Source organism: Gallinula chloropus (assembly GCF_964237585.1).
Source record: "Gallinula chloropus genome assembly, chromosome: 1".
NCBI lineage: Eukaryota > Metazoa > Chordata > Aves > Gruiformes > Rallidae > Gallinula > Gallinula chloropus.
In genome coordinates, this window is record NC_140085.1 from 144582632 (window position 1) to 144600415 (window position 17784).

Sequence of the window (17784 nt, forward strand, 5' to 3'; positions counted from 1 at the left end):
ACGTGTGTTTTCATTGCCTCACGGATGTTAGCTCGCTAGGCATGCTGCTAAGTATATGGTTTTTTTTCTCATGAGTGGTAAAAAAGAGCAATTGGATGCATGGGGCCTCTTTCCAGAAAGCTGGTTTATGCTCTGTAATAAGGTTTGGCCTTATTTTTATCAGGATTAACCTGTAAGATTCATACTTGGAAGTTAAGCTCTGATGTCTTTCTGCCTAGCATGACCGACTTGGATTTAAATATATGCATATGAGCTTTAAAAGCTTTTAGAGAGCTTCTCTGAATAAAATTACTATCAGTGTGCTGCAAGTGGGCAAAAAATTTTCAGGGAGAGCAAATATCGCATGAGGCATGACTCTGGGTCCTGTTTCTTTCCCTACTCAGTGCCTAACTCCACTTGCAATGGCTTTGATGAGGCTGGCCCAAGGGCTTACAGAACATCCCCAGGAAAGCAGGTCTGCTTCGTTGCGACCGTTCGCTTGGCAACGCCTCAGTTTTTAAAGGTAAGCACGTGCCCTGGATCCCATTCATTTCGGAACTTTGCAAAACACTTTCAGATGGGGTGACACGCAAAGTTCTTAATTTTGCTAATTGAATGGATTACAGATATCACATTTCATGCATAAAAAATCCAGTGAAGAGGATTACCAGTGTGAGCCAGGATCCGCAGAAGCAGTGTCACTTCTGTTCCCCTTGCCTGGGAAACGGACACCCTTGTTGCATTAGGAATTGCAGAGCCACTTTGAAATTGGGTCCACTCTTGCTGCTTTCTGTTCCTGCGATGGGACAGTGTACAGATGGCTGCCCATGCTTTCAGTTGTGCCCCTCGGTGTTCAGGTGGCTGCTGCTAGTTTTCCTCCTCCCAAATCCTGGTAGTGAGACAGTTGTTTCTGGAAATAAGAATAGACCACCCACTCTTGTGCCTGGCACTGTGGTTCCCTAATTAACAAATGTGAGCTACTGCATCAGGCATCTTGTCTTCAGAGGTTAAGAGATTAAAAAGTCTAATTGAGACCTGGCTGGTATGAAATCACTGCTCCCTTGGCCTGGCTTCATTACTGCTCAGGGACCTGCAGGGCACTCTCCACTGATTCATGGCCCCAGGAGGCAAGCAGGGTCCCTTCTGAGTAAGTAAGTGAGGACACTTCTCATAAATCTTAGCCACAGTAATCATATTAGTTGTACTGGCTGGAGTTAAGGTTCTCTGGGAACCCTGAAAGCAAATTCCCCTCTCTTTGTGTAGCTAACATCTCGAAATAAACAGGGAAACAAAATGAATGGGCTGCACACAGCAATAAGCTGCCCAGTGCTAGGGGGGAAGAAGGTGTTAAATGCCAGGAAACCATGAGCACCCATCTCTTTGGTTCACCTGGGTGACCCACTTAACCCCCAGTCTTGACTTTCTCCTCTAAAATGAATACAAAAATATTTATCTGATTGGCTGAGCAAGGCAGAATCAGCGTTTTGTTTGCACAGGGCAATGTTTGCACGTTGTACCTTGAATTTTAGGGCATCAGCATTCATTTTGGTGTAAACTGGAGAAGCGGAGAGAGGAATTTAAGGCATGTGTGAACCCTTAGCCACTGTACTGTCAGCAAGTTCAGTCAGCTTTGTGAATATTGATATCTATCAAAGAAACACTCGATGGCAGTGCACCTCAGCTTTTCCTCTGGTCCCAAGAGGGTTTAAAACATCGGTGGCCAGAAAGACATCTCTCCCTGAGACGGACAGTAGAGAGAAGTGTCAGAGGAGGTGATGAGATGGTGTTGCTCGTGCAGGGAGACGTGCCACCAGGGAGCAGGGGAACAGCAGCAGTCAGGCCGTCCTTACCAGGGACAGTGGAGACACTCCTGCAGGAGAGACATGGGAGACATGGTAACCCTGGATGCCACCAAATCCTGACCACTGATGCTAGCAATCCCTACTCAGGGGACTCCAGGCTGACACCTCATGGAGTTAGAGTTACCCCTGCAGACCACCATTGGGAGAAGAGAGGTCAACAGGAGAGCTGTGAGCAGGCTGGGATGCAGCCAGCCCCAGCCTACACACGGGCATGCATTGAGGCACCATCCTTCCTCCCTTTCCCACCTCCTCCCAACAGCTAATCTCCACCAACTGCATCCTGACCCCCATCCCTCTCTCCTGTCTCACAGAGGCAGGGCAGTGCCTGTAACTCACTGTTAATTATCATTCCCACAAGTGCCAAGAGTGCCACGACAGGAGTGAAGCTCAAGGCAAAACTCCTGCCTTCTGCCCGCCTGACAGGCCCCATGCAGGCTGCTTGCTTGAAAAGGCACTTACGCCTCCACAACATGTAGTTCCCCAGCTATTGAGTAGGAAAGAGAGTGTCACGTGTGTGTGTCTCCCCAGCTCAAAGAGGGTTCAGAAGGCAGACATCCAAAAGGGCCAGGAAAAGTCACACAAAGAGAGCAAGGAAAGATGTGGCAAAACCAGGTGGGACAGAGCACAGGCTGGATGCTGGGGATAGGCGTTGCTCCTCAGGGCTGTGGGGAGCACAGCTCTCTTGCCCCAGGCACTGGTTCAAAGCCATAAAAACTTTGGCACCCCAAGGAACAGTTATGACTCTTAAGTCCATGAACACCACCAGTTCTTCCCCCCAAGTCCTGCAAAAATGTTGGTATTGATTGATACAATAGATTGTCCTCTGGATTTTCCAGAAAACATGTGAAACCCATTTTCTTTTCTTACGCAATGTGTACTTCTAGCTAACAAAAGCTAGATGAAGCAGAGGGGTGAAACCACAACTCTCAGTAAGTTGGTTTCCTTCACCATGCAGGAGATGTGCATCGTGGAAGAACCTCTAGAGGAATTCACATCAAGACACAGTCTGGAGTGGAAATTTTTATTCCTGGACCACAGGTTGGTGATAAGAAAAGCTCTCCTGGTTGTGTTGGGTGCTTGTCTGCTGCTATTTTCATAAGTGCAGTTCACTCAAATAGCGTAACATTCCACATCTAAACAGGGGGGCAACCACTAAAATTCCTATAGAAGAGGATATTTACTATTTTTTTCCTGCATTTATTTTTTATCAGTCTTTTAAAACAAAACTGCCCTGTTTCTTAGGCTGAATTGTGATTAGCTTGCTCTTGTTTTCTTTAAAAATATCACTGGACCAAAGTCTGTCACATGGCAGAATCATCTAATTATTATACCGCTGCGGAAATCATTCTTTCCAAATCCAGCCACTGACTGTGTGCGATCCCCCACCAAGTTGTGGAGGGAAAGTCTGCAGCACAATCTTCCTTCCTACCCCCCTAGTCCTGGCAGATGATGGCTTCCTATCCCCTCGCCACGTGGTTTTCCCCACGCAGGGACTGTAGGAGCCGCAGCAGAGCCCCTGCCCAAGGAACAGCCAGGGAACGGCTCCCTCACAGCAGGTTCTTGTGTGAAGGTCCCTGAGAAGCCGAGTTGCTTTCCACAACCACGTTTTTCTTGGAAAGATGGGTTGTCATGGCCTTGTCCTGGGGGGAAGGTGCCATGGCCAGCCAGGCATCCCAGGCACAATGTTGGGGGAAGTCAGGATCCGGTCCCCTGGGGTGGATGATGGTACGAGCGAGAGCAGCTCTGGGTTCTTTGCATATCTGTGTCATCATGCAGAACTGCTGTTGCTTTCATGGTTTATGAATGTGTTCCTATCGTGCCTAACTGCAGAGCGCCACCGATTATAGGATACTTGCCTTTTGAAGTGCTGGGTACTTCTGGCTACGACTATTACCATATAGATGACCTAGAGCTGCTAGCAAGGTGCCACGAACACTGTGAGTATGGCATAGCCTGGGTTCCTGTGGAGTCACTGGGACACCTCTTTTCAGCAAAAATCAGTTTCAGTTAAAATTGGTTTAAACTTGGAAGATGAGGTTTGACCCTTGCCTCACGCTGTATGTCTTAGAAGAGTTACAGCAGATTGGGGGCACCGCAGCTGATCGGCATCTGGGCCAGACTTATCAGGCTCTGAAAAATACAATTTTACCTTCTGTGTCCCCAGAAGCAGTCGGCGAGACTCGCAGAACAGATAAAATACACCAGATTAGACACCTGCTCTACTAGTAAAGAATATAGTTCAAGGAATCTCAGAGGAGACCTTATTTTGTAAAATTCTGGCAGATTATTTACCCTAATGTTATTCACCATGAATTTGGGATCACCTGTGATTATTTAAATACAGTCTATTAAGATTTAATTGAAAACTCTTTCTCTAAGTAAAGAAAATGAGGTGATGCTTTTCAAATATTTGCTTACAGAACTGGCTCAAACATCTCATCTTACCACCTCTGGGTGTCCTGAAAATATCCCATCGACATTAGTTTGTATATGTTGACATTAAAATACAGAAAGGCTATATATGTATGCATGTGGGAAGCCCTGGAAATCCTGGGGTGGGAGGAGAGGGGAGCAGAGCTTAATTTTGTTGGTGAATCTTTAAAACCTTTAATACACCCCAGTTTACTGCACTTCGAATTCCTGTCAGTCTGGGAATTTTCTTTCAGCTACAAATTATTTTTGTCTTCGCACAATGTTATCTGCTACACTCACTTCATTCTGCAGAGAATCATCATCTGCTCAAGCATTTTTATCCTGTACTTCTCTGCTATAGAACTTAAGATGATCACTCGTAGAAATTAATCCCAGATGCCTAATTAAGCAGTATGTGATCAGCACTTAAATCAGGGCAAGATCTATGTTTAAGTTGTAGCAGACATTAATGCATTAGCGTCCACAGTTAAGCTTAATTGTACTGTGTCAGAAGACACCTACTGAGCTTTAGGGTATTTGCTCTATCACACAACTGACAGGAGGTGCTCAGACTCCCATCTTCCTTGGGAACTGATGGGGCCACAGATATTTTTGTCACTCTTTTCACATTTCGTGTCATTTTCACATCAGAAATCGCGCTACAAGCTGTGTGTGTTTTCTGCTGACAGTGATGCAGTTTGGCAAGGGGAAGTCGTGCTGCTATCGCTTTCTGACCAAAGGACAGCAGTGGATCTGGCTCCAGACCCATTATTATATCACCTACCACCAGTGGAACTCCAAGCCAGAGTTCATTGTGTGCACACACATGGTAGTAAGGTATGGAAACTCCTGCCAACCAGCAGAGACACAAAGGACAGCAAGATAATGGCATCCTCACGACTGCCAACGTTTGCTCTTAGAAACATGATGGGGTTTATGTCATAAAAACGAAGCCTGAATTCTCTGAAGAAAATACGTTCATTATTTAAAAAATTATCAGATTTAACCTTACCTGATGGGGAGCTTGATTTGTCATCTGTGAGTTTAAGGGGCAAATTAACCACTGCATTTTGCCATTTTGTGGAAAAACAGGGACTAGATCCCTTAATTATTCACTTCCTCTGATCCTTACCTTGCTTTTAAAGAGATGCATGGAAACTTTCCAGCCAAGTTGTAAAATGGCTGTACGATGTGAACTTGACGTTTATATACACACTTCTTCAGTATACTTTTTGGCTTCAAGAAGGCAGGAACAGAGCAAAAACTGCAAATGAAAACAGTCACTCAAATGTTAGTCAGTAGCATTTGACTTAAGTGATTTTTCAGCTGTTCATTAAACCTGTAAAATGTCACGGTACTTCATTCCTCCACTTGCTTAAAGCACACTGTATGAAACAGAACAATACCATGTTGATACACAGAGGGATTTTTTTCCCATTCAGTTATGCAGATGTTCGGGTGGAGAGGAGACAGGAGATGGGCCTGGAAGAAGTGTCATCAGAGGTTGTGTCCTCAGCACTAAAGGTACGACAAGAAAAGTTTTTTTCAGGAATGTATGTACTGATCATAACTTGTCCCTGTGTTAACATCAGTAAAGACTCCAGAGTTGTCTTTCTGGGTGGATTCCCCAAACTTGAGAATTCATTGCTCATTTGAAGGATTTTAAGGTAAAGTGGGTACGCTCATGAAAGGATGAACCTGGAGACCAGTAACAGCCACAAATTAAGTGGGACGTGGGCAAGGGCAATGTGAGGTATCTCCACCTTTCCTTGGTCAGGTACTATGGCTTAAAGATTAATTTGGACATGTTCTGGGAATCTGCCTTCCTGGCTACATCTCAATGATCTGCTGAGGGAAGAAAAAAACCTCTTCCTTGGTGGACAGCTGAGTGTCTCAGAGAGGGAGCAGTTACTGGCACATCCAACAACATAAAATAAAGATTCAGCAAAACCTCTGAAGTCACAAAATTGCTGTGCCATTAGCTTGCTATGTATTTCCAACTCAGTGATATCTCTTTGTAAAGTGCATTTGTTGAATACTGTTTGGAAGGGACATTGACACCTGTGCCCAGGTTTTCTGCTGGCTGACCTGGGATTAGTTCTGCTCAAGTCATTTTAGGCCAGCCAAAACACTGTGTGTGCAACCTTTACCATATGCATTTCAAAATGTTTTCAGCCTGACAGATGCAATAGGTGTTCTTCCTCCCCACCCCCACCCCCCCTTTTTTTTTTTCTTTGTTTTAGGACAGTGGTGCCAGCTTGGATCCTGAACAGCACTTTAATGCACTTGATATTGGTGCCTCAATCCTCAGCACTAGTCGGACACCTTCAGTATCATCCAGGAGCTCTCCAAAATCTTCCCACACACCCAAGTCAGACCCAGCATGTGAGTGACATTCCTGTGTTACTGCATTATTTTTAATTTAGCCAAGTTACAGAATGTGTGTCTATATACCACAGCCACTAATTTAACAGTTAATTATGAGGAATCGATGATACACGCTGAGGATGAAGGTATGATCTGAAATGGTAATGTACAAGAGGGAAGGGTCTAGCACAGGTATTCGTACATTTAGGTAGCAGGCCTAACCTTGAGACGTGCTGTTTTGATCTGTTACAAAAATGAGGAAGTCTCTCTTCAGGTTTGAAGGCATCACTATAAGCAATACAAGGCCCCTCTAGACTTACATGAGTAATAACAACCTGTGGGTGATTCTCTTCTGGCCAAGATTCAGGATGCTCCAGCCAAGACTTGAGCACACCTTGTATACTCCTACTGCTCCCTGGTCTGGAAGAAAAGCCAATAAGCTAACCTAAATTTATAGTTGCTTGGCCTATATGAAGGAGTTCCAGCTGCTTTAGGACAGCTTCTGGGTCCTTTTGCTCCATTCATTGAGGCACAGAACCATAATCTGTCTCATTTACTTTAATCTTTGCCCAGGCCCTGCTTATCAGTTTAATTTTGCTGCCACTGAAGTCAACAAGAACAGCCTTGACTCCTGCTGGAACTAAGCCAGACTGTAATCATTTCTAGCCAGGTCTCCTTACAATTCCCACTTCAAACAGGGATAATTTCCAGCGAGTGAGAACTCACCGGTACTTTTCTTGCAGCTACACCAACAAAGCTGATTGCAGAGTCTAACACTCCCTTGCCAAGAACACCAAGTGCACAGCAGGATTTATCCGTGCATAGACTCAGTCAACCTACTCCTCTTCAGGTAACTTCATAAAGACTCATCAGAGTGGGCAGAGGGGCATAAAGCATGTGCCATGTGCACAGTTTAGCAGTTAAAAACTACTTGTGCAGAAGCCATGGCTTAAGAAGAAACCTAAAATATACCAGAGCTGAACTTAGAAATAAAGGTTTGCTTTGTTTTCTTTTGTTTTTAACCCAGGTTTCTTTGCCTTCTCAGCCTTCATGTGAGCTTCTCCCACAGCAGTTGCTGCCTCAAGCAACTCTGCAAAGTCAGCCTGCACCTCTGGCACAGGTTAGTTGGGAATTTGGAAGTGGAAGAGGTCACTTTCCTATCTCCTCATATTTTCTCTTTTGGGGGCTTTCAGGTTAACTTTTGTGTTTTAGTAGCTAAAACCCCTAAATCCATCAGCTCTCAAGCACTTAAAATATTGGGGAAAAGTAATGTGAAGTGTAAACTTGTGCATTTAAACATGTATCTGCATCTAAGCATTCAAAGCAGAAGCCCCGGTGCATGTAGTTTCAGGTGCACGCACACATACCTATTTCACAGGACAAAAAAAAAAACAGATGGAAAAAGAGTTTTCAACTTTGCTTCTACAGAATCAGGTCCTACCAAAAACAAGGTCACAATGAAAATTTAAACCCCAAAACTAATAAAGACACCCAGTCCTCCTAAAAGCACCTGTTTGGCTGTACTAATGCAGAACTAACCAGCAATAAGGGACATGCAAGTCCAACAAAATGCATTTTGTGAGTGTGCTGGGAATTGTGAGGATGCTGCTGGGCACATATTCCTCCAGTGTAATCTACTAACCTGTACATGATGGCCCAAAAAGTCACCTTGGTGTTTCATTTGCAGTGGATTTTGAAGGAGAGAATTTGAGAACCACGTTGCCATCACATTGTTTCTCTCCTGTGGTCATGCTGTGATGATACACCCCATCATCCTCCGATTTTAGAAATGACAGAGTAGTCCTGGACCACAGCTGCTTCTGTACTCCCTCATAAGATCCCAGAGTTTCTTCCTGTAGCATATAAAACGTATCAAGTCCTGAGAAACCCTGCTTTAAAACAGCAAATTCTCATTTATCTTCTATGTTTAATATTCTTTTCACGACTCCACACCAGCATGCAGCGAAGAAACAGCATATCAATTATCTGCTCTGAGCATTCATTTTCTTTTACAGATATTCCTCTCCGTTATTCATTAATGCACTTCCAAACATCAATTAGTTTATTTATTATAAACCTGCACATGTTTTGTTCGACTTTTTTTCCAACCCCCTTTCTTCTCCATTGAAGCTCTTTGTGAAGAGACACTCTCCAGTCATTTACCAAGAGCCTCACTGCCTTACCCCTTCCCAGTAAAACGCTCTTACTGGCACGCTAGCTCCATGTCTCCTCCACCAGACTGAAGCACGGCCTAGTCACAGGGCTGCTGGTTCAGCCTCTTTGGACTGGCTAAACCATAATGAAAAGAAGAGGGCTGAAGCAAGCCTATCTGCACAGGCAGACCTCTGGCAGCCACCTTCTCACCTGGCAGCAGAGTCCCCACGAAGCTCAAGATGGAGCTTCCCTTGATGGGGAGCAGGGAAATAGCCCCAGAACAGTTGGAGCTCAGGATGCTGAGGCTCACACACCACAGAGGTAGTCCTGGGAAAGGTAGCAATTCTCCACAGGCTTGGGTGATTTTCATAAACTATAAATTGCTTTCTTCTGATTGCTTACCTCCTGCCTTAAAATAGTAAACATGTCAGCCTGCAGCATGATAATCCATTATTTAAAACGCAAAGTGCCTGCGGCACTAAGCGAACGAGTGGCGAAACCCACGTACACGTCCTTCCCACCAGGAACTTTTCCCCCTGTTCCCTGGTTGACCGTTTTGCAGCAGTTCAAGCAGGAAAACACGAACTCATCGCTTTCAGAAATAGCATAACCAGGGACCCTGCTGCCAGCCCATGGGGAGGAGCTGCACAGGTCGCTCCCCGCTGCCTTGCCACTGCTTGCCCTCAGCTGAAGGTGACTGGTGGCAGGAGCTGAAGGGCAGCGAGCCGGGCCTGGCCACGCAGGGCCTGGAACTCTGACGGGCGTCCTGGGGCCTAACGTTCGTTCGGCTACCGGGCAGCAGTGGGGAGGAAGGACGTTTTAAGCGGCCTCGACCGCATCTGCAGCGAGCAGCTAGCTCTCGCCTCAGGCGCCATCTGCTTGAACTTTGATTAGTTTTATTTCAAGCAAAGCGGTTTTGTCTCCGCCAAAATGTGGTTTTAGCTTCTGCCTCGCTTCTCTGAGTGAACAGACAGCACAGTACGAGATGTCGCCTGAATGTAAATGGTTCGCTTTAAACCGAGTGCTCCCTATTAGAATATTTGTTTGTTTGCCTTCCTCATTGTAATAAATTAAAATCCCCTACAACACAGCGGATGTTGATGACTGCATAATAATTAGCACTAATAATCCGTTTGGGATTGCGCAGGTGTTATTCAGAAGACAGAAAGAACGAGCAAGTCGTTCGGTGAGCTGCGAAACTAATGAAAGCTGGGCTCCCTGGGGCTGCGCCTCGCAAGGTTGGCGCCCCGACCCGGCCCTCCCCGCAGGAGGCCGTGAGCCAGTCCCTCTCTCCTTTGTTCAGCCACAGCCTTCACGAAATTATAACAACCTGGCATTTTTGAGACTCTCACGGGCCTGCTGCATGTCTTTAGCATTGGCCGGAAGGATTGCAAGTCAGAAGAGAGGCAGAAAAGAAACTAAGCTAACAAAGAAATCGGGTCTCTTTTCTTTACCCAGCTACCTACTGGCATAAAGCCTGTAGGGACAGAATGTCTTTGAGGTATCCATCTTTTTGGGGACTATCCCATAGGTGGATTGTGCCCATCCCTACCCGAATGCCAGCTGAGACAATCCCAAAAGCATCCCTTTCTCTCTCTCTCCTTTTTTTTTTTTTAATAAGAAGCCAGACAACAATTATTGCTGGGCAGGGTTGTCTGGATTAACAAACCTTGATGAAACTGGTGATTCTTTGCAATTACAAATATCTCATATGTTTAGTCTTCCATGTTTGACTGCGTGTGGAAAGCTTTTCTGTCTATGACATGGGCTTTTCTGGGGAGCCTACAGCAGCCTGCAGATACCCAAGGGAGACAGATAGCAACTTCACCTGATGCAAGCAGCAGAGTTAAAGCTGTGCAGTGTTTTCTGTGAAACATTTTTTGAGTTACCTTTTAATTCATTATACAATTACAGATTTCTTCCCTAATTAATAGAGCAGTTAATGATCTCGAGTTAAATACTCTCTGGTGCAGGTCAATCGCTGTTAGTGTCTCTTTGTACAGAAACAATAGAAGCTCTGTAATCACAGGGGTCACGGCACGAGTTATCAAGACATTTGGGGGTTAGAGTGGGAAAGGGAAAAAAGCAAGAGAGAAGGTTCCTTGTCTTCTTCTGCAATGGCTCTCACTCTAGGAGACTAGCTAATTGTTGTTGGCAAATGTATTAATACAAAAAGCACACCAAAAAAAGACAATACTAGATGAATACCCTAAGTATAAGATGGTGCTGAAATTAAGGAATTTAAAATCAACAGCAACATATTTCTGCGTGCAACTTTGCAGATTAAATTAAAACTTAAATTAAGGCCTGGAAATGGATTTTGTTTCTTATTGAAGTATAAAATTACTATTATCTGTTATAAAATTCCTTATATTTATATTAATTGAAGAAAATGGGGTTCCTTTCCCAAAGTGTCTTCAAGGAGTTGGCACATTAATGAAAAGACTGCCACCTGCAAGCCAGACAGCTTTCAGATGAAGTTGCTTCTAATTCTCTTCTGATTCTTTTCTTCTAAAGACTTAAGATCAGTCCTCACTAACAGAGCTCATACAGAGAGAATGAGGATGCCAGACTCGGTTCTTTTCAAAAATCTTGTACAGATACAGGTTAAAGCAGGAATTAGTTGTGTCATCTCATCTAACTGAGCTAGTGTCATCCCACTCCTAAAATCAGTGTACCCGGGACTCTTCAGAAACATGCATTTGGACTAGAACAGGCAGCACCAGATGCCCCTTTGAGTCACTTGTCCTTGTTCCCAAACATCAGAGGTTTCCACTCATTTTTTCCTTGGGTTAAAACTTTATACAAGGACTAGAAAAAGAGAGAGAGAGAGATGCAACTATGACTTCTCCCCTTTAGCACCAATTAGAAGTATCACAAACTTCCCACATCACCCACCAGCACAGAGCCACTGAAACCACTGCAGGAACAGGGCACCCTTTTCAAGCCACAGCAAAATTACTACTTTTTTTTCACCTGGACACTCACAACTCCACATGTTTTCAGAGAGGTCTCAAATGCCTTCATTCTAGCAAGGCTTGCAGACTTTATGAAGTGTTTGGGTTAGGGTTGTCCTTTTAAAAAAAAAAAAAACCACTGTTTATTACTTTTTGAACATGAGCTCATGCAAAGCAACTATTCCAAAGCCTGTTAAAGTAGTAATTAACTTTGGTGGACTTTGAATCATGCCCAAAATCACCAAATAAAACTAGGAATTTATTGTTAGTCTCCTCCATGCTTACTGAATGATTCCACTTTGTGCCAAATGCTGCTGCTACCAGAGACTGCACTTTCTTCTTGACCCTGATTAGCCATCTCCATTTCAAGTTATTATTTAGAATAGCCTTTCTCCCACTGAGATGAGCTATTCCTCTTGCATCATGTATGAAAGCAAATTAAAGAGCATTTCTTGCAGCTTCAGTACTACTTGGCTGAGGAAACCTAGAAAATGTTTACTGTGGTCAGCTGCTGCATGATGCTATTGTAAGTCATCAGCAGAATAAACTATTGCAGCACTGCTATTTCTGTGCAGAAAAACGACTGTGTTAGTAAAACAATTCCAGAATATACAGTTGGGCCAAGCTAAGGGCTCAAACTATGGGCTTCTAAAAATAAGGCACCCATTAGCCCTCCAATTAAGATGCTGTTGATACTCTGAAGTAGTGTGCTCTCAGAAACAGTCCTGCTGGTAATGCCCTCACAGGGGAGGGTCAGCCATACGCAGATCACTCTAACAGAGGCAATTTAATATAAATGTGTGTAAAATTGAAAACAGGCAAGATTCATCTCTGCATAGATGTTAGTATATATTGCAAACACGTCTTTTATTCCTTTGGCTGTGCTTTACAATCAAGAAGCCAGTAATAAGTTCTTACAGAACAATGTTCTATTGAGACCTGTATATACTACAGTGACGGGTTTCCCCCACCTTTTCTTCTGTTTTTTTTCTCCCCCAAGTTCTCAGCACAGTTCAGCATGTTCCAGACCATCAAGGACCAGCTAGAGCAGCGGACCCGGATCCTGCAGGCCAACATCCGGTGGCAGCAGGAGGAGCTCCAGAAGATACAGGAGCAGCTCTGCCTGGTCCAGGACTCCAGTGTACAGGTGTGTTACTGCTGGGAGGGGCAGAGAGAAGCATCCTCTCTCACGTGGCCGTTGATAGGGTTGGCAACATTAGCCCCAGAGTCCGAGAGATCTGGACGTGTGGAAACCAGCTCATCTGAATGAGGGTGTTGCCTTCTGAAAGCCTCCTGAGTAAACTACTTCAAAATAAGATTTTAAGAGCTCTCTGGGAGAAGGAAAAAATATCTCAACCTTAGGAGGAGGAGGAGAAGAATTTGCATCATTTACAGTAACGTTTTCTTTTATCTGCTGAGTCTTCTGAATGAGCAGCTGTAACAGAAAAGTGTTCATGTTCAGACTTGGCAATTATTATGTCTCCCCAGTTAATTAGCTTCCATTGGGTCACTGCTTCCTTCACGTTGGCATCACTCATGCACAGTATCTTGTCTCCATCTCTTCCTTAGCCAAGAGCCCTCCTTTGGGCAGTGCTCATCTTTCATTCATTCCCCGTTTTCCTGACCCTACCCCAGCCCAGATACAGAGCACTAGATATTCAGTTCCTTGTCACGTTAAACAAACCCCAAACCTCTCCTGATGTTCATTTGTTCACACCTGGGAGGTGTCTGAGTTGGTTCTTCACTGGACCAGCTTAAGCCTTTAGGGTGAAGCTGACTGAGCCTGCTCTTCTGCTTTTGATACCTCCCACACAGGGCTAGAATTCCCCAAGTAGCATATCTGCTTTGTACTACCCCTTATGTCTGCCAAAGCTCAGATATAACAGCAAGTGCAGTTCAGTACCTCACAGGTTCCACTTCACGACAGATGGACAAGTCATCCAGTTTTATGGAAACTTTCTAAACACAGGTGGTTACTGCTACGTACCTCGTAATTTGACTGTAAATGCCAGGTTAAATGACCCTTGCTAGAAATGTTGCACTGGGGACCTGCTGTGAGTGTTCTGCTAACAAGACTTTTTCAGAAGAAAAGCTCTGTCAAAGAAACAAACGTCTCAACATTTTAAGCACAGGATGAAAACCTGGGGCCTGCTGAAGTCAACGGGAATTTTGTTCCCAACTTCCACAGAAATAGACTCTCACCCATCATCAGCATCTGTGAAACAGAGTTTCACATATTAAAACAAACTGGGATTGTATGTTTATGCAATTAAGGGATCAGCGAAGCCAAATTAGAAACTTTGCCACCTGCGTTACTGTGTGTGCAACACAGTGATGTTGGGACCCGAAACCAGGGCACTCTGTTCCTGGTGCCATCTAAGCATATAGGTGGACAGTTTAACTCCAGTCCGTTTCTTCTGTTGGTTCTGCACTGACTTTGATTAATGGGAAGGGAAAGTCTCTTTGCAATTAACTGGCCTTCAGTTCAGAATCATGTCATATGTCTGAAAGCTATTATTGTTATTATGAATATCAAGAGACGTGATATTCTCACTTTCTTTTTAATTGGGTGAAAACCATTACTCTCCCCTGGTGAAGCCTTCCATAGTTACATATAATCATCTTTTCTTTTCTTTTCTTTTCTTTTCTTTTCTTTTCTTTTCTTTTCTTTTCTTTTCTTTTCTTTTCTTTTCTTTTCTTTTCTTTTCTTTTCTTTTCTTTTCTTTCTTTTCCTTTTCTTTTTTTATTTTCTCTTTTTTCTCTTTTTTCTTTTTTTCTCTTTTTTCTTTTTTCTTCCCTTCCCTTCCCTTCCCTTCCCTTCCCTTCCCTTCCCTTCCCTTCCCTTCCCTTCCCTTCCCTTCCCTTCCCTTCCCTTCCCTTCCCTTCCCTTCCCTTCCCTTCCCTTCCCTTCCCTTCCCTTCCCTTCCCTTCCCTTCCCTTCCCTTCCCTTCCCTTCCCTTCCCTTCCCTTCCCTTCCCTTCCCTTCCCTTCCCTTCCCTTCCCTTCCCTTCCCTTCCCTCCCCTCCCCTCCCCTCCCCTCCCCTCCCCTCCCCTCCCCTCCCCTCCCCTCCCCTCCCCTCCCCTCCCCTCCCCTCCCCTCCCCTCCCCTCCCCTTCCCTTCCCTTCCCTTCCCTTCCCTTCCCTTCCCTTCCCTTCCCTTCCCTTCCCTTCCCTTCCCTTCCCTTCCCTTCTCTTTTTTTCCATAATTCAGGCAAAAATAGAAGGTCAGAGCACATTCTTATATGCAGGAAATAGATTTTATTTTTACACAGCTGTCTTACATATGTGCCATGGAGCATTTAATAACCCAAAGACCATGGAGGGATTCTCAGATACGCTCATAGGGACCTTAGGCAGAGAGAAGAGGAGGCCTGGTGGGTAAATGGTGGGTAGTTCTGTACTGCCAGCTCCGTACCAATTTGTAGCTCTGACTTACACCATTCGGGTCATCCTCCTCCAACAACGAATGTACCAGGTGGGACCAAAAGGAATGTATTTTCAGACCAGTGCAAGCTCTCTAATGTTAGTGCTGACCATTTCCCAGCTTACCACAGGTGCAGAACTGAGAGGCAGGGGTCTGGAGGCAGCACAGAAATGCAGGGGTTCTGTGCCTGCCTGAAGGGACAACGCCAGATGGGGAGGATGCTCCTCTGTAGTTCGTGTGCCTTTCAGCCTCCTTGGAGCAATCGAACGAGGCAATGGGATGCGAGCGGTCACACTGACTCATGGCCAGGGCTTTTGCTTCCTTCCACTTTTTCTAGGTTAAAAAAAACCACCAGCCACAAAATGATTGTGCTGTTGCAGGGATAGAGCGAGGCGGGGAATTAGCTTTGTCTTATATAGCTAGGGGCAACTTGAAAGAAAGCCTGGCACTTCTGCAGGCAGCACTTCTGTGACTCACAGGCGGCTAGGAGCAGAGTGTTAAATCAGAAATCCAACCACGGGCTTCGCCGCTCAGGTTTCATCATTCAGAGAGCTGGATGTCTGCAGACATTGATCCGTGTCTATTACCAGAGCTACAAAGCAGAGCAGCAAATAGTCAAGCATCACTATCAAGCACATTTCTGGCCTCCTTAATATTCCGTGTAGAAGAGCTGTAAGCATGGGGGAGTGCCGTGTGCTGTCTGAAACAGGGGAAGTGTTCTCTGGTTTTCCCTCGTTAGCTGATTTATTAGCATATCTTCCCCACTGGTTCGCTCCCTTCCGCACAGCAACGTACAGGTAGCTCTGTGGAGAATTAAGCCCCATTTCCATTTCCATCAGAGATCTTCAAAACTGCAGTACAGCAGCCTACCAAGAAACGCTTTCCCAGCCGGACAGACGTTGGGCACGGCAGCCTGTGTGAGACACCATTTCCAGGAGCCTTCTGCGATGAAAGATGAAACTGGCGGGAGGGTTGTGGGCCCTGAACAAAATTGTTCGAAACCCCATTAAATCCCTGTTACTGCTTTTTCCTGACAACCTAAAGTATGAAGGGCAGGAGCGGCAAAAGTAACCTCAGAAGTCTGAAGGGTGCTGTGTCTGCTCCAGATTCGAACAGTCTGGCTAATGAATCACGGACAGGGAGGAAGGCAGAAGGGCTGAGCCTGACCAGCCTGAGAGAAGTACAAACGAGACCATCCACTGCCACCCATCATTTGCAAACCCTTCGAAGTCAGTGAATCTCAGTTTCCCGGCGCTGCGCTTCTCATCTTTCCACATTTTACATAAAGCGTCTTGATGGCTGTAATGATGAGCCCGAAGGCTGTAATCCCCTGATGATCCAAAGGACAGGTAGAGTCAAAGAGCCGTTTTCCTCACGATGTCTTGCCAGTGTGATTCATCCATTAGCTGTAGGGACCATCTACCTCGGAATGAGGGGGCAGCAGTGTCAGAGGGCCCCTCCCCTCCCTCGCTGCTTCGCCGCGTATGTTAACAAGCTGGCCAATTAAAAAATATTTGTAAGATGCTTCACTGACCTCGCAGTCCGCAAAATCAGCCATGAGACATGTCATTAGCAGCAGTGCAGTTAGGGAGCTGCTAATTTATCTACTTGGATCTGCTCAGACCGGGAAAGATTTCATTCTCTATTAGGGAGTATCTGTTGTTATTTAAAGCTCCCATATTTCAGTGTTTCAGGGGAATTCAGGCAGGACCATCACAAAAGAGGCACATTGTGAAAAAAACACTGTTAAGTTTCATACAAATGAGGCATGTTCTTGCTTCTAGGCTTAGCTAGCAGGTAGAAATCCCATGCTTTGATCCTCTCTCAGGTTAACTCTAGTGTTGATGAGGCATCTTGAGTCTCCCAGTTCTGCAGAGACTCGGGGTTAAATGCCACCATTGCTTCCTGCCCTGAGCTTGCTTTTCCAGGACATTTATGTTCAGACAGAAGTAATAATGCTTCAGCTGTTGCAATGCAAGAGAGGGTCCCTAGGTACAGAACACTTGGAGCCTTCTCAGAGTATGAACACATGAACAAACAAGATCAGTTTACTGAGGTAAACTTGGTTGTAAATTTGTAGCATGTTAGCTGCCAACCATTATACATGCACGTTCCTGGCACATGCTGGTGATGGCAAAGTAGGTTCCTCCTCTTTGGCCTTCATCTGGAACTGAGGGATGCACAGAGGCAGGTCCCTGCAGAGTAAGTCATTCGCCTCGAGTTCACACCCTGCCTGAAATGTCATCAATAGACGTTGGCTTTGCACTGTATTAGTATTTCTCAAGCACTGTGTGCCACATACAGGGAGCACGCTTCAGATAACCCCACTAGAGGTCTTCATTCACAGTGATCTGGCCAATACCCGTGGGCTCATGGTCCCCATTGTGGTTTTGAAGCACGCCTCTTGCTATACCTGTTCTGAATTTTATATAAAATTTTGTATCAAGGGCGACCAATCTCATTGCTAGAGCTAATCAAGTAAGTTCATTTACCAAACATGTCCACAGCTTAGCTTCCGTGGACAGAAAATAAACACAAAAATTAATTTTCATAATTTCTGTCTTTGATTTATTCATAATAAGACCTATTTACTTGGCAGAAGTTGCAAGACCATCTGTCTTTCTGATAC

At 45.0% G+C, this 17784-nt stretch overlaps 1 protein-coding gene across 1 annotated transcript in view; it reads left to right on the forward strand.

The window, feature by feature from the left end:
* The window catches only part of NPAS2 (neuronal PAS domain protein 2), a 52565-nt gene that overhangs the window by 27838 nt on the left and 6943 nt on the right, over positions 1–17784 (forward strand). The window contains exons 7-15 of the mRNA XM_084279427.1: positions 384–502; positions 2797–2879; positions 3672–3778; positions 4943–5090; positions 5696–5777; positions 6497–6638; positions 7364–7470; positions 7648–7740; positions 12732–12878. Coding sequence (XP_084135553.1) covers positions 384–502; positions 2797–2879; positions 3672–3778; positions 4943–5090; positions 5696–5777; positions 6497–6638; positions 7364–7470; positions 7648–7740; positions 12732–12878 — 1028 coding nt within the window. The remainder of the gene's footprint in view (positions 1–383; positions 503–2796; positions 2880–3671; positions 3779–4942; positions 5091–5695; positions 5778–6496; positions 6639–7363; positions 7471–7647; positions 7741–12731; positions 12879–17784) is intronic.